The 13,626-nt window shown below is 40.5% G+C and overlaps 1 protein-coding gene across 4 annotated transcripts in view; it reads right to left on the bottom strand.

The window, feature by feature from the left end:
- Positions 1–13,626, bottom strand: part of SMOC1 (SPARC related modular calcium binding 1) — a 159,214-nt gene that overhangs the window by 65,146 nt on the left and 80,442 nt on the right. For all 4 annotated transcript variants that reach the window (XM_075192636.1, XM_075192637.1, XM_075192640.1 and 1 more), the window contains exons 4-5: positions 5,626–5,725; positions 3,159–3,206 (exon numbers count right to left, since the gene is read on the bottom strand). In XM_075192636.1, coding sequence (XP_075048737.1) covers positions 3,159–3,206; positions 5,626–5,725 — 148 coding nt within the window. The remainder of the gene's footprint in view (positions 1–3,158; positions 3,207–5,625; positions 5,726–13,626) is intronic.

Below are 13,626 nucleotides of genomic sequence, written 5' to 3'. Positions count from 1 at the left end.
TGGAGTTTAGAGTTCCTGGCCTACCAAGTATATAAGCCTGGACAAACCTCAGTAACATATTTTGCGGCCTGTCCTGAGGGCTGTCTCAGGGTAGTTCATGATGTAAAACATTCCTGAGAACCAAAAACACTATTTTGTGAAACAGACATCAGTAGGAAATGACATTAAAACATCTACAATCTGGGATACGCGGAGGTCATAAGAAAGCAGTGCTTAGGTGGCCGCCATTCTGACATTACATAATATATGCATAGGTATTACAGGATAAGATCTAGAAAATTAATTTTCAAAAACTCAAGACTTTAAGTAACAATATGTCGACAGCCAACATATCTTGCTTTCAACACCCTTCTCTAATAATTGAATCATGTCAGCAGTAAGGGTCATTTACAAACTGCAAAAATAGAGCGCCGGATTTTCTTTATTTGCCCAAGTGCACAGAGTTGTACGCCAAGTACGTTTCCAGGTGCATGCCCACTTCCTGTCGCTTCGAACCACTGCCTAAAAGGGGGATGATCCGGAAAATGCACAACAATAAAAACATAAAAGACTCTCCTCTGGTCTACAAGCTTTCAAGCGTTCTCTGAAAACTCACCTCTTCAGACAAGCTTATAATATTCCTCAACCACCCTCTTAACCTCACTACATTACCCTATTACCACCCGTTATACAACTACCCCTTGACCAACATTGTTGTGTGACAGGAGGATTTAGCTTATGAGTCACTTTTACGTTTGCAGTCTGACTGGGCCGACTGCAAATGTAGACTTAACCTCATGTGTCAAACTCTCATTGTCCAATAGATTGTAAGCTTGCGAGCAGGGCCTTCTCACCTCTTTGTCTGTTTTACCCAGTTTGTTTATTAGTTTACTATGTTTGTCCCTAATTGTAAAGCGCTACAAAATATGTTGGCGCTATATAAATAAATGATGATGATGATAAAGTTCAATGTACTTTCACTTTAGGACTATCTTCTTAATTATTTAAACTTTAGCCTCATTTAAGTCTTAACATAATTATAAGTGATATGGGAACATCACTGTCTGATTTTATAACAATGGTCAGCATGCACCTAAAGTTTAACTTTTCTTTGTAAGAATGCTAACTGAAGGTGCGAAATGCGTTGTGTTAAAGGTATAGGGAAGAGGTTGAGCTTCCAGCACCTCTAATCAAGCAGAGAATTCAAGCAATTTTGCAGTGAGGAAACGGCTGTGCGCCCACCTGTAAAACGGAGAATGTCTCCCAACCTGCGTCACCTCCACTCCTGCCAGCTCATTTAAATAATCATGTCCTACAAAATGAAATTTGTTTTTTTTCCACTTCAGTTAAAAGTAGGTATATTCATGGCCTAATCTGTTTTTAGTACACCCAGATCCATCCAGCTCCTCCCATCAAGTGGCGCTAACTTTTGCACCAAAGTCACCACCTTGGCCCACAAATCCATGCACTTTCCCATTAAAATTGGTGCATTTACACAAAAGTAGATGCAGGGCGCCAGAAAGCAGCATTTGCACTGTGCTTGAGCACTTCTATAAATGACCCTTAGTGCATCTAACCTTGGGACTACATTTAGGACAGGATCAAAACATTAGAAATGGCTGCAAGTGGTATCACATGACGACATCGCTTACTGTCTGACAACCTTGGGGAACATCCTACATGAAAAAGGCATACAATTGCCATGGCAAAAGATAAAATGATGACAGAATTTTGTGGTATTTTGGTTACAGTAATAATCCTATGCCTGTTAGAGTTGGCAGCAAAATATTGTTGTCCATGAATCTCACATAAACTTTTTAAATAAAATACTTTAAGGGACACTCTACTTTCTTTTATCCTTTACATTAATGACCAATGCAATAATTATTGTAAGACTTGTACACTATTTTTCATATATCTCGCTGGATATGTGTAGCTATCTTTTCAATTATCCAACCATAACATCAGTTGGACAGAATTTATGCTCTTGGGGCCTGCGTCATTAAGGAGAGCAAAGCATAAAAAAGGAGTAACTCTGCACCTGGGTAAAACCATGTCGCATTGGAGGGGGAGGTAAATTGCAAATGTGATGGCAGATTTATATTTGGGGTAGGGCATGTCCTAGATCAACTGTAAATTACAGTGTAAAAATAAATCTATCAAGTATTTGTGTGCTAGATGAAAAAACAGCCAGTATTTAACCTATGTGCAAAATAATAAACTAATTTGCACCCCTTGCATTGTAACATGGTTTGTCCGAGAGAACAGTCACTTATTTTCTTTGCTCTGCTTAAACATGTAGGTCCTTGGACTTAAAGAAAAAAAATTTTTTTGGAGCATATGAAAATTATATCATGTAGGTGATTTTCTTAAAACAAATTGGTATTGTGCTATATTGCATTCTATAATGGGACAACACTAACTCACTAATACACAGTCTATAATAAAAATTGCATATTTGACTTGTTTATCTATTCAATTAAAGATACTGGACATCTTAATTCCAATCACATCTATAATTATCACATAACCAAATTGGGCCCATGCCTAGGGCTGCAACGTTCAGGGAGTATCTAAGAGTATGTTTCCTCTTTTTTTTTTTTCTTAATTGCTTTACAACGTAATGATGAAACAACATAATGGAGGTGGAGGAGTTTGATTAGGATCATGAGCACGTATGGTAACAAAGATTCCCTGACAATGCCTAAAGCAGATTCATCTCTAAACAAGCTCTTGACTCTAACAATTGGAAATAATACATACAGTTGCTTTAAGCAAAAAAGGTTCAAATCAGGAGCTTTATGGTGTGGTGCGTGCCGAATCAAATTTTAAAAACTATAGAAGGATGTTTAGCCTGCGTATTCGGGTTGGTTTTAAATTCAAAAAAGGTTATATTTATCGTACTGTTAAATCACAAAGTTCTATGGCCACTTAACAACACAAAGTGGTCATCAGGGAGGGTTTGTACAAAGAACAGAACTCTTGAGATGACCTGAATTCTTCTTCTTCTTCTTATTATTATTATTATTATGTTGATACTATTATCATACAAGTGTTGTGACTGCACTGTTCTCTAACTGTAATTATAAAATGATCATGTATAAGATAGAGACAGACAGATGTGCCAGCACTGTGGATTGATAGGACAAATCCACAGGACATCATAGAACTTCACTCACCTTTTCTGCCCGAGTTACCCTGGCTGGATGGCTTATCAGTAACTGAACCTTCAATAAAAAAAAGAAAAGAAATGGAATGTTAAATATCAACAGTGGCTGAGTGGATAGCACTTCTGCCTCACAGCACTGGGGTCACGAGTTCAATTTCCGACCATGGCCTTATCTGTGTGGAGTTTGTATGTTCTCCCCGTGTTTGCGTGGGATTCATCCGGGTGCTCTGGTTTCCTCGCACACTCCAAAAACATACTGGTAGGTTAATTGGCTGCTATCAAATTGACCCTAGTCTCTCTCTATGTCTCTGTGTGTGTGTGTGTGTGTGTGTGTGTGTGTGTGTGTGTGTGTGTGTGTGTGTTAGGAAATTTAGACTGTAAGCTCCAATGGGGCAGGGACTGATGTGAATGAGTTCTCTGTACAGCGCTGCGGAATTAGTGGCGCTATATAAATAAATGGTGATGATGATTGTTATATACTGTATAAGTATATCCAGTTTAAAAGTAGTGCCATATGTCAGGGCTGGATAAATCTTAAGAATGGGGTGGCCGATGCACCTAGAAAATAATTGCTGATGCCCGACTTTCGGTAGTCATTTCTATTGATGCCAATGGATGTGCATTTTTAAAAGAAGCTACTGGCTCGTTAATATTCCAGTACTGTGCTCACCCTGTCATATGTTATGTATTTCTAAGCAGACCGCTCTTCATTGTAAAGAACATGGGTTACCAAATTATTGTCACTGCTTTATAAATATATCTGATAACACTTTAAAGCTTTTACCCACAACAATGGAATCCATTTGGGCCACATTTCATTATCACAATACAATATGAGGATTAGACACATCTCTGGAGATTGAGAGGTAGGCTTTTGCTGGCCAAACACACAAAAATACCACTGTTGATAATGGCAGATTGACCCATCATAGGCAGATATATGGCCCCAAAACAAGAAAAAAATAAAATAGGCACCGCCAAAAATCTGATCACAGTAAGCTCTTACGGCCCCTATGCAATCTGGTCATTGGCCCAACTGCCATATAGGCAATCTGCCCATTTGGTTAATTATAAGTGAGAGATCACAGGAGATCCAAATAGGTTGAAGTTGATATACTGGTGTCTGTTTTCAACCTCATCAACTATGTTACTAAGTATATTTAGCAAAATTGAAACAAATCCTGCAAATTTGCACTAGGGCCATGTTTGTGGCTTGCAATAGTAATTGGGAGAAGACAGTTAGAGGGACACATTATTGAGTTATTTAGAAATAGGTTTGACAGACACTTGTGGTGCTCATACACAGCCAGATGCGACCCTTGACTCCAGGATTAAGGGATTGGATAAATTAGACCACCAGTATTATTGCCGGGCACTTTGGGGCCATACATGCCGAAGTTTGCAGCCAATTAGGTCTAAAGCAGCCAAAGTGAAATAGCCCAAATCATAGAAATTATAACCAATCAAATTAGCAGGTTATACTACCTAAGTCATTCAGACACAAAAGTAAGGTCTAAATCTAACAACATCAATAAAAACATTTGACCTGATAGAGGTTCTAAGCAAATGAATTTCTGAGGTAACAAGTGGCTGGAAGATTGACAGTGTTAAGATGTCCACCTAGCTGCAGATCTGTTGGATTTCCAGCTCAGCTCTCTCTGTACAACACTCTCTAAGGTACAAGCGGAAGTACTGCTACTTTCCTTACTGTTGTGGCTGACTGTCTCACATGTCAGTTTGTGGCTAAGTGGTTAGCACTTCTGCCATACAGCATTGGGGTCATGAGTTCAATTCCCGACCATGGCCTTATCTGTGTGGAGTTTGTATGTTCTCCCTGTGTTTATGTGGGTGTCCTCTGGGTGCTCCGGTTTCCTCACACACTCCAAAAACATACTGGTAGGTTAATTGGCTGATAACAAATTGACCCTAGTCTCTCTCTCTCTCTCTCTCTCTCTCTCTCTGTGTATATTAGGGAATTTAGACAGTAAGCCCCAATGGGGCAGGAACTGATGTGAGCGAGTTCTCTGTACAGCGCTGCAGAATTAGTGGCGCTATATAAATAAAAGGTGACGTTGATGATGATGATACTGTAAGGGGTGAAGTTGACAACTGCTCCAAGAAGACTGTTGGCAAGGAGACAATTTAATGTAAAGTAAAAAAAAAAGTAATCTGCTTATTGGTGGACATAATTAGAATTTTCTTTGACAAATTGGAATTGTACATGATTAAAACAACATTACTGCTATTGATAAAAATAAGTTTTGGTGGATCTGTGCAATTTATCAGTTTTCAGGAAACCTACCGTTACTTTTTTTATACTATACACAATCCTTAATGAGCCGGTTGCTGGGTAGCTGGATGGTAGGTGCTCCATTCTGAATAAGTGTTTGTATTGTATTATGGCTGTGCAACATGGCTAACCTTATTTTAATCAACATGATGTACACCTCTGTAATTATTTTAGGTTTCTTCCATACCTGAACATATAGGAGTTTTGTTCTGCACAGAAGAACCACTGACAGGTTTACCGTCAGGAGTAACACACCAGCAATATCCAGTATAAGTATGACACTGCACCTGTAAAAAAAAAGAATAGGTTATAACAGGACTGCATGTCACACAATGCAATATAAAGCCACAATAGGCTATTGGGAACTTTTAGAGGTTCATGTGGTTAACTGAACAATACTACTGGTGACTTAAAGTGAAAATCAGTGAAATCTTTATAATATATACATTATTATATAAACATACATACAGTGGTCGAAGTAGTGTTAGTGGCGGCATGACATACCGCCACTGCTCCTTCAGTCTTTATTGCAACACTATCAAATTCTATTCACTTACTTTCCCATTCCATTTTTCATACCGCTACCTTTAAATTTCCACGTCGACCATAATATTATATTATATTAAGTGGTTAGCACTTCTGCCTTACAGCACTGGGGTCATGAGTTCAATTCCCAACCATGGCCTTATCTGTGTGGAGTTTGTATGTTCTCCCTGTGTTTGCCTGGGTTTCCTCTGGGTGTTCCGGTTTCCTCCCACATTCCAAAAACATACTAGTAGGTTAATTGGTTGCAAACAAAATTGATCCTAGTCTCTCCCTCTCTGTCTGTTGTCTGTCTCCCTCTCTGTCTGTCTGTGCCTGTGCCTGTGTGTGTGTGTGTGTGTGTGTGTGTGTGTGTGTGTGTGTGTGTGTGTGTGTGTGTGTGTGTGTGTGTCTATATTAGGGAATTTAAACTGTAATATCCAATGGGGCAGGGACTGATGTGAGTGAGTTCTCTGTACAGCGCTGCGGAATCAGTGGCGCTATATAAATGAATGGTGAGGATGATAATATATATATATATATATATATATATATATATATATATATATATATATATATATATATATATATATATACACACACATATACACACACATACACATTTATTACATATTTGTAATAATTATGTAATATATAAATATTCACACTTATTGCAGTTCAGGTGTTGATGAGAAATTCAGCACTAATTGCAATTGGCTGCTAGTATTATATAAACTGTTTAAATTGTTCTTGCAGCAAACTTCATATCATGTGCGCCTCTACATGAGACTGACTCGCAGACTTCTCAAGTCAACCCCTTCATGGTGTTACTCACTGCTCTCACAGCTCTTCAAATTACACTAGACTAGATTTGGAAACAAGCCCGCTGCAGAAAGAGGGCACCTAGCACCGTAGCAAGGTTGGAAGTTTACAGTCGACATGTCTATACTTTTTACATACTACTTTACTGCTTGTTTTTGCGTGTTATAATTTTGATTATTCCAGTGACATTTTTACTCTTTTGGTGATAAATTGTCTGGCTCCAGTATAATGTTCTCCTTGCTTTTTTATCTTTGATATGGAGTAATCTGTTCCCCATGTTGATATACAACCCCTTTGCAAATAATAAAAGCAGACTCAAAGAGTTATAGAGAGAGAGAGAGGGAGAGTAATTTGATGAGCCGATTGATGTACCATAATAAAACCCAGAAAGGCTTCAAATGAACATCTCCAGATTGAACATATTATTAACTCTTTTCATTACCAGCCATGGTTAGATTTATCATCTCAGCCACCCAAAACTCTTCCAGTTCCTCTTGACCATATTGAACTTGTTGATGGTCCTTGTATCCTGTAAAGCCTGCAGATAAGTATGAGTGAATGCTACGCCCCAGTGCCATGCAAATGTGGGCGACAATAGGTTGGACATGTAGAGACGGCATTAAAATGTGTTTGGGCTGCAGCTGAGAGAAAGATTTCCAAGTGACACCCAAGCCGTCCACAAGAACGGGACGGTTGGTCTGAGTCAGCTGAGCATGATCGTGTCCTGATTTGAGTGTCCCTGAGATCACATATGGTGACATCCCAGAAGTTTGCAGAGGATTCAAGTGGATAAGCAGCAACGAGAGGGCAGAGCAGAATGCCAGTGTCCCGACCTGCAAGCGAATCAAGTAACCCCAGTACTTTATTGCCCGTTTTCCTGTATGCAGCTGTGGCAGAAGCACATGGGAGCCAGACTAGTGATTGCTACAGATTAGATAGAGCAGAGAGAAAGAGAGAGACCACTCCACCAAGAGAGAGAGTTAGCTTCTGCGTCAAGATGGGCACTACAACCAGTGAAATTAACAATTACCATGGTCAGTTGTTGTAATGAGACAACCAGTAATTAGATATGAAGCGAGTCAACTGTGAGATAAAGCCAACATGTAGCAACTAAGTGATATGTGCTGGAGAGGAGAAAGGTGAAACAATAATTTAAATAAAGTTTGTAGAAAACTTCTGCAACTTCAGGGAACAATGTGAGCAGAGTTCCAGCCTAATTGCTGGCTAACCTGTGCATATATTCAGCAAACCATACACCAAGAGCACTGTACATATCACTCTCAGAATATGAAGCCATTTTCAGGAGGTCATGGTGCGGATAAATTATTCCAGTTCTTTTCTTTGTCTCAGGACTTGCACTGGTCCATCTTGCTGTAAAGTCACTATTTCTCCTCCTTTTGGATATTTATATAACATTATGCTGCTTATTAAAGACTTTGACTGCCCAAACGAACATTTTTTGGAAATAAAGCCCTGTGATATTTCTGTGAAGTGAAGACACCCCAAGATGACTGGTCACGGTTTGTGAACAATTTTTTTTTTTTCTTTTTAAACCAAGAACTTGAATTCCATGGGTTTGACAGCAAATCCCCTGGTCTCCCCAAGGTGGCAAAGAATTTCCGGATACTTTATGATGCCTTTTTGAGGTTGTGAATATTTTACATAAGATGTGATCTTCAAGCAATTACAATCTCAGCAGCGAGTGTTTGTTTTGGGCTGGTTCACTTGCAAGGCAGTCATTTCTATCCAATGCCAAAATCACATGTAAGGTAGCCAAAACTAACAGCATTTCTTGCGTGTTTTCTTCTTGTCTATCACACAAAAGTATATATACATATGTTTGGTTTTATTTCTTCGTAATAATGCAAATATTGATTCAAATAAATTATTTCATGTGGTATTCAAGTAGCCAGTGGGGGTTTTAAATACACCACCTTCTTCATATGCAGGGAATTATACAGTATAAAAATGTATGTCTGTATATATGTATAGAGAGGAGCATGAGTATACATATATTTATTAAATGGGAAATCCAATCTCAAATATATTTTTAGCTAACCCACATTGCCCCCAACTAAATGAAACCCACCATTTGTCCGATCCTTACCCACTAGTGGTCCTTCTGCTGTGGTGAATTCTCATGGAATCCAGGCTGCTAGAAAATTTTAACTGAGCGGGACTGTCAGATGTCAGCTGACCACCCAATACTAGGCGATAAGAGTCAGCTGACTGTTCAAACCGTAGTCAGCTGATCTCTGACACACATAGTTAGCCCTGCTCACCGTAATCATTCTCCATGCTTAGAGGCGGGGCAGGCTGGGCTGGGGCACATCTGCCCCCCTGGGCCGGTCCCATAGTGGGCTACCTTGGGCTGGGTCACCTGCATTTTTTTCTCTTTAAAATGTTCCTGATAGGTCAAGTCTTGCCCTCCGGGCTACAATTTGCCAGCCCTCCCCTGCTTAGAGGCCAGGATTGTTTTCAGGTTTTCTATGAACATGCACTGGTTAGTTAATCAATTTTTCTGGGTCAGTAATTATCTACATACAGAAACCCTGAAAACATGACCTGTTGATCACCCTTGAGGACAGAGTTTGAGCACCTGGGCTCTACTCCATCATTATAGATTTATTACTGTCACTTCAAAGCATGAGATATGCAGAAGAAGAAGCATCAAGTCTACACAGTCTGCACCTGGCATTACTATGGTAACGCTCACATCCGGGTCATGGCAGGAGAGGTCACCGGGAGGGCAATGTGGCAGTGCAGGTGGAGGTGGACGGTGATGCGGACAGCCAAGTCTCCATGAGGGGTGCAATAGGGCCATGACAGGGGATCCTGAATCTATTAAAGATTTAGGCTTCCCTTGCTACGAGAAGGAGTGCGCACCAGGATACGGTATGGTAGGATTGTGGTCTGGTAAGAGGGTTGTGTGGTGGATGCCGCAAGGCCACAAGTTAGTGACCTCAATAGGGGTCTAAAGAAAAAACAATACAAAGACAAATAAGGTTGGAAGGCATCAGAGGGTGCATCCCCAAATTAGGAGCCCTTTCACTAAAACCAGCAGCCAGGGGTATAAGGAGGAGATCAGCAGATTGAGATCCCAACCATCAGGGGTACCCCGAGAAGAGAGGAGTGGGTGCATGGCAGCTGCCACAAGTAATGAAATTGTTAAAGAGGGTCAGAGCCTCTTGAAGGAGCTGCCCAGCTGTCACAGGTTTTCTATGTGGGGTGAGCGTGTGACAAGGGGTCACTGTAAGCAAACAATCCCCGTAAAGAGCCCTCTTGTAAAGTGGTGATGGGGGAGAGAGATAAAAGAGGGATTGTAACTTGCCCCCATACTGTGAGGGGGGGGGGGGGGGTTGCGTATTAAGTCAGCACGGCTACCAATAGAAAATAAAGTCCCTGGATACTGGGATAGTTGTGTGATGAACATCTTGGAATTCTCCACTGAGGGAATTGGATATAAGCTGGAGGGTCCCTGGATATTGGGAATGGTTTATGTTTATGTTGTAGAAGCTGAGAACCCTGTGTCTGTCTGTGGAACTACTGCTCCCAGCTGTAGGAGCAACATCCGGTATGTAACCTGATATTTAAGTGCGTTTTACATCTGCTAACAGACTATACTGGAGGAGCTGGAGAGACTGTGATTAGAATCATTGTTAATATGTGCTGGAGGAAGAGGTGTATAAATAAAGTTTTACATCATATGAACAGAGATGGCCTGACTCCCAATTTCATAGTAACTTTGTCCTGCACCACGTTACAACATCAGTGTCTGCTCCACATGGTAGAAACGTGTGTTAAACACCCAAGTTGTCCAGGGGGGCTCTGGTCTTCTATTTGCCTACACCCACCTAGTTGTCAGGGCAAAGGACCACATATGGTCATCATACCACTGCCTGTTTGACCTTCTCAGGGAAGCATAGAGAGATTGAGCCCGATTCAGAGTAAGAAATACACCCGGCTGCGTAGCGTAGACTTTGCCAACCTGTGGCTTTCTAGAAGTTTTAAAACCACAAGTCCCAACATATCCTTCAAGCTATTGCTGGGGGCTTTTAGTTTCACACCACCTGGAGAGCCTGAGGGGTGTGTCTGCTGTCAAGCGAACATCTCTTCTGTGTGTGTGTTAGGGAATTTAGACTGTAAGCTCCACTGGGGCAGGGACTGAAGTGAGCGAGTTCTCTGTACAGCGCTGCGGAATTAGTGGCGCTATATAAACAGCTGCTGCTGCTATCTGCTACTCGTTCAGACCTGAACGCATCGTCATCTCTGAATACGGCGTACATTCCACTCCTAAGCGGGCCCATTGGTTTGCTTTTATTTTAAGAGTCAAATATTTTTAATTGCATGAATTTTAATACATTGGTTTATGTAAGAAGTAGTATGTGTGTGCTTTATATCATGTACCTATAAAATCTCAAAGAATGATTTGGCTGCTTAGGTACATAATTGCGACTATTTTGCCGTATATCCAACTCCTTCCAGAGCTACCCATCAGCCACAACAATTAAAAAGGTTTCCACAAAAGACACAATCTTTCCACACACATTAGTGTTAACATATGTGCACCTGGCACTAAAGTAGACGCAGGGCACTGTTCCGTTGGGTTTGCATGTGGTCTTACATGCAGTTTTCTGTATCTTGACTGTTACATATTAATGGAACACAGAGGTTCCATTAATATGTCTAAAGGTTTGTTGCAGAATTAGAAAAATACTTTATTATTTGTATACACGGAAAAATCTGTGTGTGACGCCAAAGAGGTATCCATCAGGTTTTGTTCTTTATAATAATTACTCTAAAAGTCATGTGGTATTAATAAATTGTCATATGATCTGCTTTCTGCAAACATTTCCTGAAAATCTGGCATGAGCATTGTATATCATGTACTGTGAGCTTCAACTGCATTTGTCATTATACAATTATCTTAAGACACCTAAAGAAACTCCACCAGCTGTATAATTGCTGTTATTTTAAACTGCTTAAAACTGTTTTTCTGTTATATGAGATTATGGGGACGATTTGTCAAAGGGTGAATGCCCAATTGACTGTGAAAATAGGCTTTTTCACCAGCTTAAGGAGACTTGCATTTGCTTTGCCTTATATAATATCGCCTGTAGTAACTTCTTTAAGTAGAACAGGTCAATTCTCCCCATGCAACTTCTCTCTCTCTCTGGATGTATTTCATTGCGGCAGCAGACTATTGCTCAAACACCACAGCAATAAAGTAACAAAAACTGCCGCGAAGAGCAATTGTTACTGCTGCAATAAGCAGCGTAAAAAATCCACTCATCTCCACAATAGTAATTTTAGTAAATAGGTCCAAATATTTTGATGCCCCTTAAGTCTGATGAATTATTATGCTGTTATACCTATTATATGGGATAATGTTCCCCCTACCATAAATAATAAGGATGTTAGAAGTTACTAAGCAGTTTCATGACCAAATAAAAAACAAGAACAGGTCATTGAACTCAAAGGAGACTTCTAATATGGTTATTAATTGAAAGTGGTAGACCAGGCCAGAGATCCACGTAGCCCCACCATGACTCTTACTTGGATTTGGCAAATGTCCATGAGTTGTCCTTTCCACTTCTTTCTCCCAGCCCTGATGCCATTCTTTTAAAATAATTGGTAATAATAATAATCATCAATTTATATAGTGCCACTAATTCCGCAGCGCTGTACAGAGAACTTGTAATGCTGCAGGTTCTTCTCCGTTGTTACCTCTGATTGTTTGTTGGAGTTCACACAGAGAGGAAGTAGTTGTAACTCCTCAGCCAATCAGCCTTCAGCGCCTAGAATCTGCAGCGACTGAGCAGTGGTGGAGCTTGGACTCAATCATGTGGAATGCGTAGTGTCGGTGTAGTACATTTAGTGCCGTGTAAAAGAGCTTGATATGTAAATCAACAAAAGTGGAATGGATTGGACTACACTGTGGTATATTTAACTGCAAAAAAAGTCTGTTTCGGGTCTACAGCTTCAGGTTTGTTTTTTTTTGCTTTGTTCCAAAATCAAGCATTCGGAAACCACCTATAGAAATACTGCGTTTGCCCCCGAGATCAGACTCACAAAGGATTCCTTAGCCTAATACAGAAAGCAGAGAAAACAGGGACATGTACATGGTTTGTAAGTGTGTACATAAGTATTCATCACAGCACTTACCTAGGAGCATGACCTGCATGGAGCGGTTCTGTGCAGACACATACTAATTGTGGACAACAGAAACTAGACAAAATGTCCACATCTAGGATTTATTTCTTTCAGTTTCCTAATGTATCCCTGTTTAAGAATACTTGTCCACTCTCTGGAATCTCCTGAAAATTCCGGGAATTTCAGGGAGGTCTCCCGAACTCCCATTAGAGCAGTCTTCTCTCCCGCATCCTGCCCACCCTATTGAAGTGGGCAGGATGGTGGCCTACATATTGTGATTCGTCATTTTGGCCCTTACGCCCACCGCAAAATGACGTGATTGAGTCATTGCATAGTGAGTGGCGGGACCAAATAACGAAATCATCGATCACCCGTCCCTTTCCATAATTGCACATCAACTCCATGCCGGGAGAGAAAAGAGAAAAAAAAAAGTTATCAAGTAATATTTTATGCAATGGGGTACTCCATCCTTATCAATCCAGCCCATGAGATAAATTCTATTTTGCCCTGCCTACTAAAGTGTGTCAGGGCCCTCTTAAGAACATCTTGGGCCCCCGGGCACAGCAGTGCACCGGGGCCCCTATATATAACAAAAAACAAATAAATGATTATATATATGGGCCCTGCAGCCCAGGAGGGCCCGTCGGAGGCAGCAAAAAAAAAAAAAAAAAAACCTGTGAAAAAAAAAAAA

Source organism: Mixophyes fleayi, chromosome 12 (assembly GCF_038048845.1).
Source record: "Mixophyes fleayi isolate aMixFle1 chromosome 12, aMixFle1.hap1, whole genome shotgun sequence".
NCBI classification, from domain to species: domain Eukaryota; kingdom Metazoa; phylum Chordata; class Amphibia; order Anura; family Limnodynastidae; genus Mixophyes; species Mixophyes fleayi.
The sequence above is the reverse complement of the archived record's forward strand: the minus strand, read 5'-3'. Positions and strand labels throughout refer to the sequence as shown.